This window comes from Astyanax mexicanus, chromosome 22 (assembly GCF_023375975.1).
Source record: "Astyanax mexicanus isolate ESR-SI-001 chromosome 22, AstMex3_surface, whole genome shotgun sequence".
NCBI classification, from domain to species: domain Eukaryota; kingdom Metazoa; phylum Chordata; class Actinopteri; order Characiformes; family Acestrorhamphidae; genus Astyanax; species Astyanax mexicanus.
In genome coordinates, this window is record NC_064429.1 from 28,858,255 (window position 1) to 28,874,896 (window position 16,642).

Here is a 16,642-nt window from a genome sequence, read left to right on the forward strand (position 1 = left end):
TCAGGCTAAGAGATGGAAAGTGGGGAATGGAGATTCTTGCGGCTTACTCTAAGAGATGATAATTGGACAGTAGGTACTCAAGATCAAAGGCTGCCTTCGGGTCTGCTTCTGCTGCATTGTGTATTTATATATATATTTATATATATATATATATATATATATATATATATATATATATATATATATATATATATATATATATATATTTTTTTTTTTTTTTTTCTTAGTTTGTTTATTTGTATATTGTTTGATTTTAACTCTCAGAGGTCCTGATCAATGAGAACCGTGCATCAAGTCATGCTGGATTATTTATCAAGGTCTTACGAATTAAATTTCGATATTTTAAACCAAGTATTGCTTTGAACTAGAGATCTAGCACCCCTAGTTCCCTTCAAGCATCAGCCTTGAGACTCAAGGAGCTGCTCAAGCTCTACATGAATATTAAAAAAAAAAAAAAGAATGTTCAACTTTTGGTAAAACAAAAGTTAAAGCAGTTTTCCAGTAGTTTTCAAATCAAACAATTCAGAGAAGCTAAATAAGAGTCAGTATAGAAAGAGATGCTTGCAAAAAAAAAGCTACAACCAGAAGATGTGTGATTTTAATGGTATTCCAAAGGAAGATAAAGGTTATCAAAGACAATAAATGATACACATGTATCATACAACTCAACATGCTTTAGGTCTCAGCATGCTGTAGAGTTGTAGAGGTTCCTAATGGTGTTCTTTGCAGCTCAAAAATTCTATTTTTTTAGATTTTGCAGTAAAGGTGGATTGAAGAAAGCATGTCTAATAGCATCCCACACATTTCTCACATTTCCATAGTCTTCTGGGCACGTTTTTGAGATGGCAGCAGCATGTGGATGACTGTGGTGCACTATTACGTTTAGAAAAAGTAGGGCCACAGGTTGCAAGACCTTATTAACAGAAAGGAGGTCCAAAGATGATCTGACATCACACAGGACTCATCACTTAAGATGACCCGCTGCCATTCTTAGGGCGTTTTCACACCAGCACTATTTGGTCTGGTTAAAATGAACTCTGGTCCGTTTGTAACTTTAGTGCGGTTCATTTGAGCAGGTGTGAAAACAGTAATCACACTCGTGTGCGGATCAAAAGAACCGGACCGAGACCAGCTAGAGGAGGCGGTCTCGGTCCGGTACCAAACAAACTCTGGAGCGTTTTGCTTGTGGTGAGAACGTGATCCGGTCTCGATCTGACCTAGCTATTAAATACAGTTCATTTATTTGAGCTAAACTGCTGATAAGGCGGAGTTTAGTCTGATATATTAACCAGATAACAACAGCATATTAACATACAACAGCTATGAAGAAACGCTGTGTCCAAGCTGTTTACCCGCGCGGTCTGTGCTGTGTTCACTGCTCACAGCCATGTGACTTGGTTTACTTTATGTATACATCTGCGCTGTAGGTCCAAACACTGTGTTTGAAAGCTTAGTGTTTCAGCATTCAGTATTAAAGCACAGATATTCGCGCTGGAACACAGAATCTTCTCACTATATTTACTTTTTTCGTATTTACTCCCATGCCAGACAGCTCTGACCAATCAGAGGACACAGCCTGCTCGCGTGGTTTATTGGTGCGCACAGAGACTGTAAAAAAGATTGACCCCGTGTCTCTGTTCCCATTCATTGAATGAAAATGAAGCCAAAATCTTCCGCCATGTTGGCGATCCTGATACCTGAGTCTGCGCAGTAGAGGCCAGAGGAGGGAGAAAGACTGTGGATAGACAGCCTACTCATTTAATTAATAACCCCGCCCCTGAAGGCTGCCTCCACAGAGCTCACACAGTCATACAGTCATTGGTCCCACCCCGGCTAGGTGTAACCCCGCCCTTTTACAATAACCACACCTTTTTGAATAGAGCTAAATAACGTTTTAAAAATGAATTCTGTGGCGATAAAAAAAATGATAATATTAGCAGAGGTTACACTAGCTGCTGCATTTAAATAATGGAGGTAGAATTACAGTATATTGGAAAAAAAAAAACGTGATTGAAAGTTGTCTGTTTTGCCATTGAAACCTATGGGGATGGGTGGGGTTACACAGCTTTTTGCAACCGAACAGCAGGGGGCGCCCGACCTGTGGTGGCTTCACTTTTGAGAGACGATGCTCTGTCCAGCTATACACAGTCTATGGGTGCGCATTTTGGTGCGTTTAGGTTTATGCCTGTGTGAAAACAAACCAAACAGAGGGAGAACACGCTTCAAGTAAACGAACTCATCAACTGATCCGGACCAGAGAAACAAACTACAGGTGTGAAAACGCCCTTAGTCACTCCGTGACAGCCAGGTACTACCAGGAACTACCCCCTTTCTACATAGTGTAGAAAGCAAAAACTGTTTCCATGGTGGCCTCTCTGCCAGGTATTCAGTGCACATCATCAGAGAGAGAGAGAGCTTGATTAGGATCTGCCTTCCGACACCCAACCCCCTTCCCACACGTCTGCGGTGTAATGAGATGATAAAACAGCTTCCAAAATGTTGGGGGTTTCTCTTATTTCACACCCAAATCAGATTCCCATCCCGAGCCAGATCTCAGGAAAGTGCCTGCCAGGCTGATAAGAGCCATTAGCTTTCCACTGTGAAATTTCATCACCTGCTCATATAACTGAAATCCCTCTTATTCCACCCGGGGAAATCCCTCACTCTGCTGAGTAGCTCTGGCCTGGATCCAGATCTGCAGTTTGGTTTACAGCAACAAAGGCTGCGCAGCCAAACACTGAGTGATTCAGCCGCACGAGCTGAGAAACACGAGGTCTAGTGCTGCTTGTGCACAAAAGCTCCAAACAGCTTGTGTCATAGTTGGTGTTAGAGCAAGATTTCCCCCAATTAAAGACTAGAAATCCCCTTTTTTGACAATGTGCCTTAAAGTTGGAGGGAAAGATTTTTGGGAGATTGGTTGAACTTCCAGCATTATTAATTGAATGTACAGGGTAATTTTAGGCTACAGTACATGGCCACCAATTTAATTAATTTCTGAAATAAAAGGGTATCCTTCCTTTTCTTTTTGAGTTAAAGAGGAGGAGAAAATATAAGTGGTCAGCGAGTTAAAATAGTTCCATTGCTGCTCTGTTTGTAGCTGCGCTGTTTGGTTTGTAAGCGCTGCATCGACGCTAGGTTACCTCTTCACAACTTTACAAACTTTGCTGCTCTCAAACACATTAAGAGACCAAGACATTCAAGTAATTATTAACTCTTAATGAGTTCAGCACAGCTGTTAACTGAAAGCCTGAATTGCAGGTGACTCTACTTCATGAAGCTGACTGAGAAAGAGGTGCTACTTTGAAGAATCTAAAATCTAAAAAGCTTAATCTGTTTTTTTATGACACTTTATTTGTTCACTAAAGAATTCTGTTTTTTTTCCTAGTTTGGTTCAGCAATGCAGAACATATTTTTTTATATAAGGTGTGTCCAAACATCAGGTTGAATGTCCTTGTTTTATTCTAACCAATGAATCCTTCTGCTCTTTTTCCCTCCCTAATGCTCATCTCCACTGCAGAGAAGTCATTCCCGCCACTCTCCAGGAACTTTACTAGCAGTATGTATTCATTCTTTAATTCCTTACTAGAAAAAAATACGAGACTACTGCAGTTTCTGAATCAGTTTCTCTGATTTTGCTATTTATAGGTTTATGTTTGAGTAAAATTAACCTTGTTGTTTTATTTTATAAACTACAGACAACATTTCTCCCAAATTCCAAATAAAAATCTAGTCATTTAGAGCATTAATTTGCAGAAAATAAGAGAAGAAAAATGGCTGAAAGATACAGAGCTTTCAGACCTCAAATAATGCAAGTTTTACGAGTTTTTAGAGTTCAGAAATCAATATTTGGTGGAATAATCACAGTTTAATCACAGTTTTCATGCATCTTGGCATGTTCTCCTCCACCAGTCTTACACACTGCTTTTGGATAACTTTATGCTGCTTTACTCCTGGTGCACAAATTCAAGCAGTTCAGTTTGGTTTGATGGCTTGTGATCATCCATCATCCTCTTGATTATATTCTAGAGGTTTTCAATTTGGTAAAATCAAAGAGCTGTATACTGTATAACTTTATACAATACTATGCATCCAGGTTAAGATATGGGCTTTGAGTGCAATAGCGTCATATAGCATCGTATTCCACCCTGTCATTAGCTGGGTTATCAGGATTAGCCAATACAGACAGGTTGTCTGTTGTGGGAAGCTTGACATCAGAGAGATCCAGCATGTACGGTGTCTCAGGAGGACAGCTCACCTTTATAATTATCCTGACTGCCTCTCGACCGCAGCAACCGCATAAACACAGTAGCTGATAGCAACGTGCTCTTAGAGGCTAAGTCCAAAGTGCAGGTCAGGGTTAAGTTCAGACTGCTTTATAGCAGACCTGAGCAGCTGTCCCAGCTGTACCACCCAGGAGCTTGACCTTTAATACTGTGCTATTGGTTATTGCAGTTTGCAGATTGCCGTGTTGTGGAAGTTACTGTAATTATAATACGGTAATAATTGTGTGAACTGCATAAGTCTGACTTGAGCTCGGCCTAGGATTTATTGCCTCAGTGCGTCCTAGACATCTAAGCACCGCCCACATTAATCATCACCATTACTTCCCCTCCCAGCATGCAGGTTCGGATGTAGCAAAGCTGGGCATACCTGTGTTTTGTAGTCTTTTTTAGATTGGCTCCCCAATTTCCTCCTTTAATTTCTTCATCAATCCAAAAAACAGTCCACATGCACGGACTGATTTACGAAAAAAAACAAAAAACAAAAAAAACAGAAAAGGCATATTGATCTTTTTTTTATTTGAATGCGACAGTGTCTAAGGAAGTGTGGAATAAAATTGAAAATTTTAGCTATAAAATTAATTTTGAATTAAAGATCATTAAATATGGTATTCTTTTTTAATGACGAGCTCACAGAATCTCATAAAGACATTGTATGGTTGATTATTTGTAACGATCAGAGACTGTAAAAAAAGATGGACGCCGTGTCGCCGTTCCCATTCATTCAATGAAAATGAAGCCAAAATCTTCCTCCATGTTGGCGATCCTGAAACCAGAGTCTGCACAGTAGAGACCAGAGGAGGGAGAAAGACTGTGGAGAGACAGCCTACTTATTTAAATAACCCCGCCCCTGAAGGCTGCCTCGCGGTCACAGACTGCAGAGCGGGGCGGAGCGGAGCTGACGGTCTGTTATTGGTCCCGCCCATAACCAGCCCTTTTACCATAACCACACCTTTTTTGAATAGAGCTGAATAACGTTTTAAAAAATGAATTCTGTGGGAATATAAAAATTTAACAATATAAGCAGAGGTTACACTACCTGTTGCATTTTAAAAAAAGGAGGCAGAATTACAGTATATTAGAAAAAAATGTGATTGAAAGTTGTCTGTTTTGCCATTGAAACCTATGGGGATGGGTGGGGTTACACAGCTTTCTGCAGCCGAACAGCAGGGGGCGCCCGACCTGTGGTGGCTTCACTTTTGAGAGACGATGCTCTGTCCAGCTATACACAGTCTATGGTAACGATAAGTGTAAACTATGGAAAACTCCATAGTAAAATTGCGATAAAAAAAGTGTAACATCACAAGTGAATGTGTTTTTAAACTAATTTTTATTGAACTTAAGAGAAAAAGGACTCTGGACATCAAATAAAAAAAAGTACAAAAATGGAAATGTTTAAATGTTTCTATTTTGAATATGTTTTGCTGATTATTTTTTATCTTTTCTTTGATCTTTTTGATTTTGGATAACTCTGTAAAAATGATTTTCTATGGATATTCTTGAAAAAAATCTTGAAAACTCTGTAAACTTTTTGAAAAAGGGCATATTATGTTGCCTAGCATACATTATATTGCCAAAAGTCTTTATGGACAAAGAAAGAGGTCCCCAAGAGGTCCCCAATCTGTTTCTATCAAGTTTAGAGCATAAAATTGTACCAAAATACCAAAATATCTGAAGCATTGAAAGTTCCTTTTAGTAGAACATACTAAAAGAACCCCTCACCATAATCCCCCCTCAACCAAACTTTACCATTGGAACAATACAGTCAGAAAGCTACCAACACTACATTAAACATGGTTTAACTGCTCTACACTGCTCCAATTATCCTTTGGAGGAGTGCTTTACACCATTGCATTTGCCACCTTGCATTGAATTTGGTGATGTAAGGCTTGGATGAATGGAGCTGCTCGGCCATATAAATTCTCCATTCCGTGAATCTCTCTATGCTCTACTGTTCTGGAGCTAATCTGAAGCTACATGCTACTCTGTTATTTTACACTGACAGAGCACAGAGTCGCTGTCATTCCCAGTCTCTTCCATTGTGTTATAATATCACTGACAGTTGGCTGTGGAATATTTAGTAGTGAGTAGTGAAATTTCACGACTGGACTTGTTGTTCAGGTGCTGCATCCTATCACTCTACCACAGTGCTGGAGTTCACTGAGCTCCTGAGAGCCTGAGACCTATTCTTTTACTAATGTTTTAGGTTTTATTATTCACCTGTGGCCATGGATGAGAAAATGATGAGAAAATGAGTTTATTGATGAATGAATGCTTTTGGCAATATAGTGTTGATTGGTCTGCTGATTGGTCGAAATAGCACAATCAGTTTAAGGGTTAAGTTCAACAGCTTCTCCAGTAATATATAGAGATTTAGCCTGTGCTTTACCATAAGGTTGAGCTGGATATTAAAGAGTAAAATGGGGTTCACAAAATCATAAACTGTACCTACTAAAACATGACAAGATATTTTAAATATGGCAGGTATATGACTACATAAAAGACATGGAAAGAAAAAAGGTTCTTTCATTATTTCTCAGTGTTTCCTTATCAGTGTTTTACTGATTTCCTTCCTCAGCCAATTCCTGATTCTCCTATGAGGCGCTCAGCTTCCACGTTTGCGCCTCAGCGCCCTCCAGAGGTAAACCTAAACGAGTACACCCTGGAGAAGCCTGTTCAGGAACGAACACACCACCATCACCATCACCACCGCTGCCACCACCGCAGAGACCGAGACAAGAAGCAGAGGTCACTGGACAGGTCACCCAGTCGCCAGCCTCTGAACAGTGGAGGTCAGTAAAGAAGACATAGTGCACTATTTTACACCCTGCACAAGGCGCATTACGATGCTCATTGCTATGTTACACCCTGGAAACAGTATACATGTACAACTGGTTTAGTAAGCTCTAGTAGTTTGTAGCTTTTCTCTTGGAACAATTATCATGAAATTTGTTTTGAAGAACTGCCAGATTCACATTATATATCAAAAACTGAAATATTATAGACAATTAAGACAGTTGGCATCACTTTATTAACCTTTATTTTTTGTAGAACATTCTAGAACTTTCCAGGCTTTTTATACAGGGGTTGGGCAATGAAACTGAAACACCTGGTTTTAGAGCACAATAATTTATTGTGGTGACGGACAGTTCTGGTGGAAACAGGAGAGTTGAGGTGCACATTGAATTCTACCGTGATTTGATGAGCCGTGGTTTTATGTTTTTTAGATACAATCCGGGTTAGCACCCGAACATCCCTTTCAGACAGCTTCCTCTTACAGCGTCCACAGTTAATCCTGTTGGATGTGGTTCATCCTTCTTGGTGGTATGCCGTCATTACCCTGGATACCGTGGCTCTTGATACATCACAAAGACTTGCTGTCTTGGTCACAGATGCGCCAGCAAGACGTGCACCAACAATTTGTCCTCTTTTGAACTCTGGTATGTCACCCATAATGTTGTGTGCATTGCAATATTTTGAGCAGAACTGTGCTCTTACCCTGCTAATTGAACCTTCACACTCTGCTCTTACTGGTGCAATGTGCAAATAAAGGAAGATTAACCACCAGGCTGCTCCAATTTAGGCAATTTAACTTGATCCTGGAGTACCACTGTCCAGCATGTTGTAATATTTCCTTTGCTTCAACACACCTCTTAGAAAAAGGGAGATTTGCAGGCCAAGGATAATCCAGGACCAGGACTTACTGTGGATCCCACACTCAGCAATATGGAGTAATGTGGAGCATATATTCACCCTTCCTTTACTCCTCTTTCAAACTCTTTTCTCAGAATTTCTCTCTGACCTGACCAGGATGTGAGCTACCAAAGCTCCTGTTTATAAGGTGGAGCCTTCACCTGAGGTCTCCTGAGCTTCCTTTCCTCACCAACCCATAGCAGTGTGCACTTGCTCTGCAGATTTCAGCTCAGCTGTAGCTCACATGTGCTGGAGATCAGCGCAGCCTCATCTCAGCCTCAGCGGCCGAATCTGCAGAATGGAGAGCTTTAGCATGCAGCTGGCATCCATTACCCAGATAAAAGGGTCTGACAGACACACTGCAGACCCGCTGACCTGCTAATTTATGGCCACCTCTCAGCAGGCCAGCCATACACACTGGGGAAAAATGTCCGAACCTGCAGGAAAAAAAAGAGGACAGAACAAGAGCTGCAGTCTGTTGTGTAAAGAATGTGGAAGAATTCTGAAGCGGGTGGGGCTAGGATGACCAGCGCTTCCACATGTTGTGCAGTTCCCTTTTGATCCATAGGGGCAGTGATTGATCAGCGATGCTGTGTAGACGTTGGTCTGCTTTCTTTCAAAATGGAATCGACTGTATGTGAGGGAGGGATTGCTGCTGGATTTTGGAGCATTTCTGTGAGGATTTGATTGCATTGAAGGGTGTCAGTTTGGTTGAAACTTTGAATAATCACCACCCATCTCTAGTTCAGTGCAAAAAACACTCAGGCTGGAATACACCACCCATCAAACCTTTGGGTAATGGTATAGAGTACAGTGTAGGTTCACTGTACAATGTAGGAGCTTAAACAAGACTTCATAAAAAAGGATTTGATGGAGCACCATTACCCATTCCAGAGAACATAGTTCTACCTCTTCACAGCTTAATGCTTCTATGGAAGCTTGCTTTTAACCCCCTTTATAACACCTTATCCTCTCTATAATCCCTTATTCTTCTTTTACCATCATGTCAAACAACTCAGTCCTTGATGGTTCTCAACCCTCTCCCTCAGGAAAGGCCTTGCTTCAACTGCCACACATCAAGAACTACCCAACCACATGGTGCAGCTCTTGAATGTTGGTAATCTCAAACTTACCACAGCGATAAATTGCACCCGATACCTCCTAATGGATTAAAAAGTGCAGTTATTATACCAAGAAGCCATTACAAACACTAGCCCAAAATGTCCTACCAGTCTGCATCCTCATTCCAGTCATCAGTGATGCGAGACATATTAGCACAGTGGAGTTAAGACAGCTAGATGTTGCTTCGAACTCCAGCCCAAAAGTTCTCAGTTTGCCACCCAAGTTCCAGTCTTCAGGGATGTAGGACATACTAGAAAGTGGGGTTAAGACAACTAGAAGTTGCTACAAACTTCAGCCCAAAATGACACAAGTTTGTGTCTTTGTTTCAGTCTTCAGAGACATGGGACATGTACTAGCAAAGTGGAATTAAGACAATTTGGAACCATTCCAAACTCCAGCCCAAAGCATCCTGCCAGTTTGCACTTTGGTTTCCAGTCTTCAAGGATGTAAGACATACTAGCAAAGTGGAGTCAAGACACCTAAAGGCATTCTGATCTTTAACCCAACAATTCCTACCAGTTCGCCTTTCTGTTCCAGTCTTCAGGGATGCAAGACATGTACTAGCAAAGTGGAGTTAAGACCCCAAAAATCAACTCTGATCTTCAGCCCAAAAAGTCCTTCCAGTTCACCTTCCCGTTCCAGTCTTCAGGGATGCAAGATACACCTGCAAAGTAGAGTGAAGACACCTCGAAGTTGCTCTGAACTCCAACCCAAATGTTCTCAGAGGTTACCTCCTCATTCCAGCCTGTAGGGACGTAGAACATACTAGAAAGTGGAGTTACGACATCTAAAAAATGCTCCGAACTCCAACCCAAAAAGTTCTCAGAGGTCACCTTCTCATTCTAGTTTTCAGGGACGTAAATAATATTAAAAAGTGGAGTTATGACACTTAAAAGCCACTCCGATCTTCATCCCAAAAAGTCCTACCAATTTACCTTTCCATTCCAGTCTTCAAGGATGTAAGACATACTAGAAAAGTGGAGTTAAAACATCTTGAAACTATTCTGAACTCCAGCCCAAACGTTTTTAAAACTTTGTGCCTTTGTTTCCAGACTTCCATTATGTAAGACATACTAGCAAAGTGGAGTTAAGACCCCAAAAATCAACTCTGATCTTCAGCCCAAAAAAGTCCTACCAGTTGTCCTTCCCATTCCAGCCTTCGGGGATTTAAGACATACTAGCAAAGTGGAGTTATGACGCCTAGAATCCATTCTGAACTCCAGCCCAAACGTTTTTAAAACTTTGTGCCTTTGTTTCCAGACTTCCATTATGTAAGACATACTAGCAAAGTGGAGTTAAGACCCTAAAAATCAACTCTGATCTTCAGCCCAAAAAGTCCTACCAGTTTGCCTTCCTGTTTCAGTCTTCAAGGATGTTAGACATACTAGCAACGCCCAAAAATTCCTACCAGTTTGCCTTCCCCTTTCAGTCTTCAGAGATGTAAGACATGTACTAGCAAAGTGGAAGTAAGACAACTTGAAGTTGTTCCAAATTCCGGCTAAAAAGTCCTTTAATAAGGATTTTGCCACCTAGTTCTAATCTCCAGGGATGTTGTACATATACTAGCTAAATGGTATTTTGGTTAATATCGATATTTCCATCCCTTTTAATTAAAGAAACATCTATAATTACCAAGGAATCTGCAGTTGATGATCTTGCCAGTCTAGCTGGTCCTAAAGTAAACACTGGCTCTATAAATAGCTCTAGCTGATGCAAGTTTTAGTGATTTCCACAGCTTGATTGTTTTCCTTTCATTTGCTCCAATCTTGCCCATGTTCTCAGGCACCACAGCTGACCTTGGGGGTGGTACCGCCTCGACACGAGAGAGGGGGCACGATCGAGGCCGTTCCCATGAGAGGAAGCACCATTCGTCCACCGCCGAGAAGCAGCGCTACTACTCATGTGACCGCTATGGCAGCCGGGAGCACTGCCCTGCCAAACCTGCCCCAGCCAGCTGTGCCACCTCCCCTGGAGAGGCTCAGGAGACCGCCTTCAGCAAGCAGGTGGGACTGGAGGAGGCGGCTAGTCAGAGGGTCCATGGTAGTCTGTCTAGTCTAATGCAAGCTGTCTTTTGGACTATAATGAGCCAAATTTAACTCTTAGTTACATGCAATTACATTCTACTAATGCTGCTAATGTATGCTTTTTATTATTATACTGTAATAATCAGTATATGCTTTTAGCATAAGCATTAGAACAGAGACACAGTAAAGCTGCTTTACCATTGTTATGGTACATTATAACAGACATACCGTGATTGATGTTTCTAAGAACCCTGTCAGCACAGGCCTGGGCGAGACTCTTTGTGCTGTAGATCATGAACTGCTGGCTGATTTATTGTCTTTCCTCTGAAATTTGCTGCATATTGCTAACGGCATGCTGATTTTTAATGGATGTAACTTTGTTGCTGTTATTTTTAATGTATGTCAGAATGAAACTCACTCTGTTCTCTTTGCCCTTTAGTGCAACCACTCATGGCCTTTCACTTCTCTTTCTACTCTTTTCTTCTTCTTCTTCTTCTTCTTCACCATTTCTCTGTGCATTTTGTCTCTCTGCTTTCTTTTTCCTCACTGTCCTCTTGGCGCTGTCCTCTTGTGCTTCTGTGTCTCCTTTCTTTGCTATCTGCCATACATATTACTGTTCCCTTCCTTTCCTTTTCAATCCTTTCCTTTTCTATCCATCCTTGTCTGGTTCTTTTCCTTTTCTTTCCTTTCATGTCCTATCCTTTCTGTGTGCTTTGCTACACTTTCTTGTCCTTTAAATGTTCCTTCTTATCATTTCCTTTTCTTTCTTAAATTCTTTTCTTGATCTTTGATTTTTCCTTCTTATTTGTTCCTTTCCTTGCTTATCCTACCTTGTCCTATAATATCCTTGGATTTTCCATGTCTTTTTCTTGTTATTTCCTTGTTATTTCCTATCCTTTCCTTTCCTTTGTCGTTCCTTGCCTTCTTTTCCTTTACCAAACTTGTTCTTTCCTTTTGTACTATGTCTTTCATTTCCTACCTTGTTTGTTCCTTTCCTTTTCTTTGTCATTACTTTTCCAAACATGTTTTTTTCTTTCCTACCCGGTCCTTTCCTTTTCTTTGTAATTATATTCATTTTCTTTCCTTTCCCAAACTTATTTCCTTTCCTACTGTTTCCTTTCATTTCCTTGCCTTTACTACCTTGTCTGTTCCTTTCCTTCCTTTTCTTTTCCCAAACTTATCCTTTCGCTCTTTCCTTTCCTACCTTGTCTATTTTTGTCGTTAATATCCTTGGGTTTTCCTTGTTACTTCCTGTCCTTTCCTTTCTTTTACTTTGTCATTCCTTTCCTTTCCTTCCCCAAACTTGTTCTTTCCTTTCCCACCGTGTCTTTTCCTTTTCTTTCCTTTCCTTTCCCTTCCTTTCCTTTCCTACCTTGTCTATTTTTGTCCCTGATATCTTTGGATTTTCCTTGTTACTTCCTGTCCTTTCCTTTCTTTTCCTTTGTCATTCCTTTTCTTCTCCAAACTTGTTTTTTCCTTTCCTACCGTGTCTTTCCTACTGTGTCTGTTCCTTTCCTTTCCTTCGTATTCTTCTTTAATTTTCCCTTTCCTCTCCACGGTCCTCCCCTCTTACCCCCTGTTTTACACCGTTACCCTCATCGTTTTTATTGTTTTGATTTGCTTGTTCAATTTTCACCTAGGGCAGTGGTTGGGTTAAAGGGAGCCCGGTGTTGTTGAGCTCGGGGGCGAGCACGCCCAGCCGTGGGCGCAGGCAGCTGCCCCAGACGCCCCTGACCCCGCGCCCCGCGGTGGCCTACAAGACCGCCAACTCCTCCCCTGTGCCCTTCACGGGCTCCCAGGCCACCCTGACCGCCCCCCCGACCCCCGGCAGGATGAGCCGCGGGCTGTCCGAGCACAACGCCCTGCTGCAGTGCGGCTCCAGCCCCATCTCTCCCTGTCCCGTCACCCGGATCTGCTCTGAACCCTTCCTGGGCCCGCCCCCGCCGGACCACCGCTACAACTTCCGGCCCCAGCTCTTCCAGGAGCCCGCGGGCCAAATCCCCTGGACCACAGGGCAGCAGATAGTGATCCTCCCTCCTCCCCCATCCCAACAACAACAGCAACAACAGCAGCAGCAGCAGCAGCCGCCCCACGGGCTGCCTAATGGGTACCACTACACGCTGGGCGTCCCCAGCAGCGACAGGGCCCCGCCCTACTACCCAGAAGCAGAGGAAGACGAATGGTGCTAGTATGGCTTTAACACACAAACACACGTAAACACACACATATATACACACACACACACAGATCCTGTGCTGATGATTTTGTGTTTTTTGTGTCAAATTTCGATGAGTTTTATCATCTTTTGTTTCATGGACGATGTACGGTATGCTCTATTATTTATATGTGGACATATTAATGTTCTTTTTGCACTTTCGCAAAAAGACGAATGTCGAGATGTCACATGTCACGGTTACACATACACTACATACATAAAGAGAGAGGACCAGACTGTGTTTAGATGTCAAATAAATAAATATTGAAAAAATAGTTGCACCTTAAAGGAAGTGTCAGATTGAAGTGCTATATACAGCTCTGGAAAAAAAAAAAGATCATAAAAAATAAAATCAGTTTCTCTGATTTTGCTATTTATAGGTTTATGTTTAAGTAAAATGAACAGTGTTGTTTTATTCTATGAACTACAGACAACATTTCTCCCAAATTTCAAATAAAAATATTGTCATTTAGAGCATTTATTTGCAGAAAATGAGAAATAAGAAAGATGCAGAGTTTTTAGACCTCAAATAATGCAAAAACTAAAGAATTAGTTTTAAAGTTTTCAGATTTCAGAAATCAATATTTGGTGGAATAACTCCGTTTTTATGCATTTTGGCATGTTCTCCTCCACCAGTCTTACACACTGCTTTTGGATAACTTTATGCCACTCCTGGAATTGCATCCCCCACCATGATGCCAAGCATTCTGGATATATAATGCGTGACAGTGTAACAGTGAAACCACTCCACGACAATCTGGCACGACTACCCACCAAGTTTCATTCCTGTGGGTTGATTCCTTTTGGGTGCAGCTATTTTTTGATGAGTGGAAAAATACTTAACCTCATTTTAAGGACAAACTTAAAGCAAACTAGAGTTATTTCCTCTTATAATTCCTCGTTTTTATGAGAAAAAAAACACTTTTAAACAATTACAGGTCAGAAACAGTGTAGAGGGTGAAGTTTGGGACCCACGAAACTCTGCAATTTAGGAGGCAAAGCTCTGTCCAGCTGACCAGTGAGCTGTGCCTGACCTGCAGATACCCTGAAAATAATGCAAATTCCCATTAAAACACCATTTTGGAATTTAACGAATAGTAAAAAAATATATAAAAATCAGAAGATACATAACCACATGTTACTTATACACATTACATATACACATGTTGCATTAACATGTAACATAGACACACGTTACATAGTCACATGTTACATAGATACACCCTACCTAGACAAAGTACATAGACACGTTACATAAACACACACTACAAATACACATTTTACATATATATGTAACATGCACATGTTACATAGACGCGCGTTACAGACACACGTTACATATACACATGTTACATATACACACGTTACATAGACGCACGTTACATAGACGCGCGTTACATATACACATTTTGCATATATATGTAACATATACATGTTAAGTATACACATTACATAGACACATATTACATAGACACACGTTACATATATACACATTACATAAACACACATTACATAGACACACCTTACATATACACACGTTACATACACACACATTACATACACACGTTACATATACACACGTTACATATACACACATTACATAAACACATTACAAAGACACACCTTACATATACACACGTTACATAGACACACATTACATTACATGCAAGTTACATATACACGTTACATAGACACACGTTACATATACACACACATTACAAAGACACACCTTACATAGACACACCTTACATATACACACGTTACATACACACACATTACATACACACGTTACATATACACACGTTACATATACACACATTACATAAACACATTACAAAGACACACCTTACATATACACACGTTACATATACACACATTACATAAACACATTACAAAGACACACCTTACATATACACACGTTACATAGACACACGTTACATTACATGCAAGTTACATATACACGTTACATAGACACACGTTACATATACACACACATTACATACACACGTTACATATACACACACATTACATACACACGTTACATATACACACGTTACAAATTCACACTTTACATATACACGTTTCATATACGCTTGTTACATAGACACAAGTTATGTAGGCATGTTACAAAAACATGTTACATATAGACGTAACATATACATACTTTGCATATACATGTTACCTATATATGCACGTTACACATACGTTACCTACTTATGTGGTACATATATATGTTACATATACATGTTACATACAGACGTTACATTACACACATTCCATACGTTACATATACATGTTACATAACATACACACATTAAGTATACATTACATTACGCACATACAGTATACTTATACACAACACATACACACATGCGTAACATACACACATTACACATAGATGTTACATTACACACGTTTAACACACACACATTACAAATACATATTACATATACGCGCTACACATGCACACATTTCTTTAATTTTACACCGTCCATGAAGGTGACGATTGTTGTTTTGCTGCTGATGCCCATTTAGAGCACATATCACTGTGTCTGACAGTGTGGAGGACATGGCGGAATACGAAATGTAATTTCTTTTTGTATCGAACTGTGGTAGATCTTTTATCTATTCATTATGGGATGTACGTTTTTTTTGTATTATACTGTAAAGATCTTATGGTGTTTTTTTCCGTAAAACTGCTTACAAGTTTCCACCGTCCTGTCAGGTCTACCGTTTCTTACAGACTGCTCCAGACGTTCTTAACAAAGTGCCTAACCTTTTGAATATATATAAATATATACACATATATATATATATATCTCGTATATAGTAATGATGCGACCTCAGACTTTTTTAGTGCATCTACACGTGTGAAAGAGAGCGAGCATAAAAAATAAACGGAAAGGGGGGTGAGCTAAGTAAGCTAAAGGGTTAACTGGAATCTACAAGGTGTTATTTTTACGACTGTAGGCCTTAATATGGAAGCAAAAGAAACAGAGAAACCGGCAAAAAAAGAAAAAGGACAGTTTATTGGGTAAATTTGGGATAATTTTTAGGATTTGGATGGAAATGATTGTGGACAGTATGATTGTGTTTATTTTTTTATATTTTTCTTTTGTTTTTTTATTTAGCTTTTTTTTTGGAATGGGGAAAAGGGAAAGGGGTAAAAAAAAGGTTTAAAAAAAAGCATAGACAAAATATTAAAATATTAAAATATTTACTATTAAAACGACTAGTTAGGGCAATTTCTGAAATGATGAAGACTGAAGAAGACTGAGACAGTTGTGTATGGGTCCAGGATGGACGAC

The 16,642-nt window shown here is 40.2% G+C and overlaps 1 protein-coding gene across 5 annotated transcripts in view; it reads left to right on the forward strand.

Moving 5' to 3' along the window:
* cacna1ba (calcium channel, voltage-dependent, N type, alpha 1B subunit, a) overlaps positions 1 to 13,834 on the forward strand; it is a 214,112-nt gene extending 200,278 nt beyond the window's left edge. For 4 of the 5 annotated variants that reach the window (XM_049470674.1, XM_049470673.1, XM_049470676.1 and 1 more), the window contains 4 exons: positions 3,518 to 3,556; positions 6,859 to 7,072; positions 10,878 to 11,098; positions 12,760 to 13,834. In XM_049470674.1, coding sequence (XP_049326631.1) covers positions 3,518 to 3,556; positions 6,859 to 7,072; positions 10,878 to 11,098; positions 12,760 to 13,308 — 1,023 coding nt within the window. In that variant the 3' untranslated portion in view covers positions 13,309 to 13,834. The remainder of the gene's footprint in view (positions 1 to 3,517; positions 3,557 to 6,858; positions 7,073 to 10,877; positions 11,099 to 12,759) is intronic. The other variant, XM_049470677.1, reaches the window with a different exon arrangement.
* The last annotated feature ends 2,808 nt before the right edge of the window (positions 13,835 to 16,642 follow it).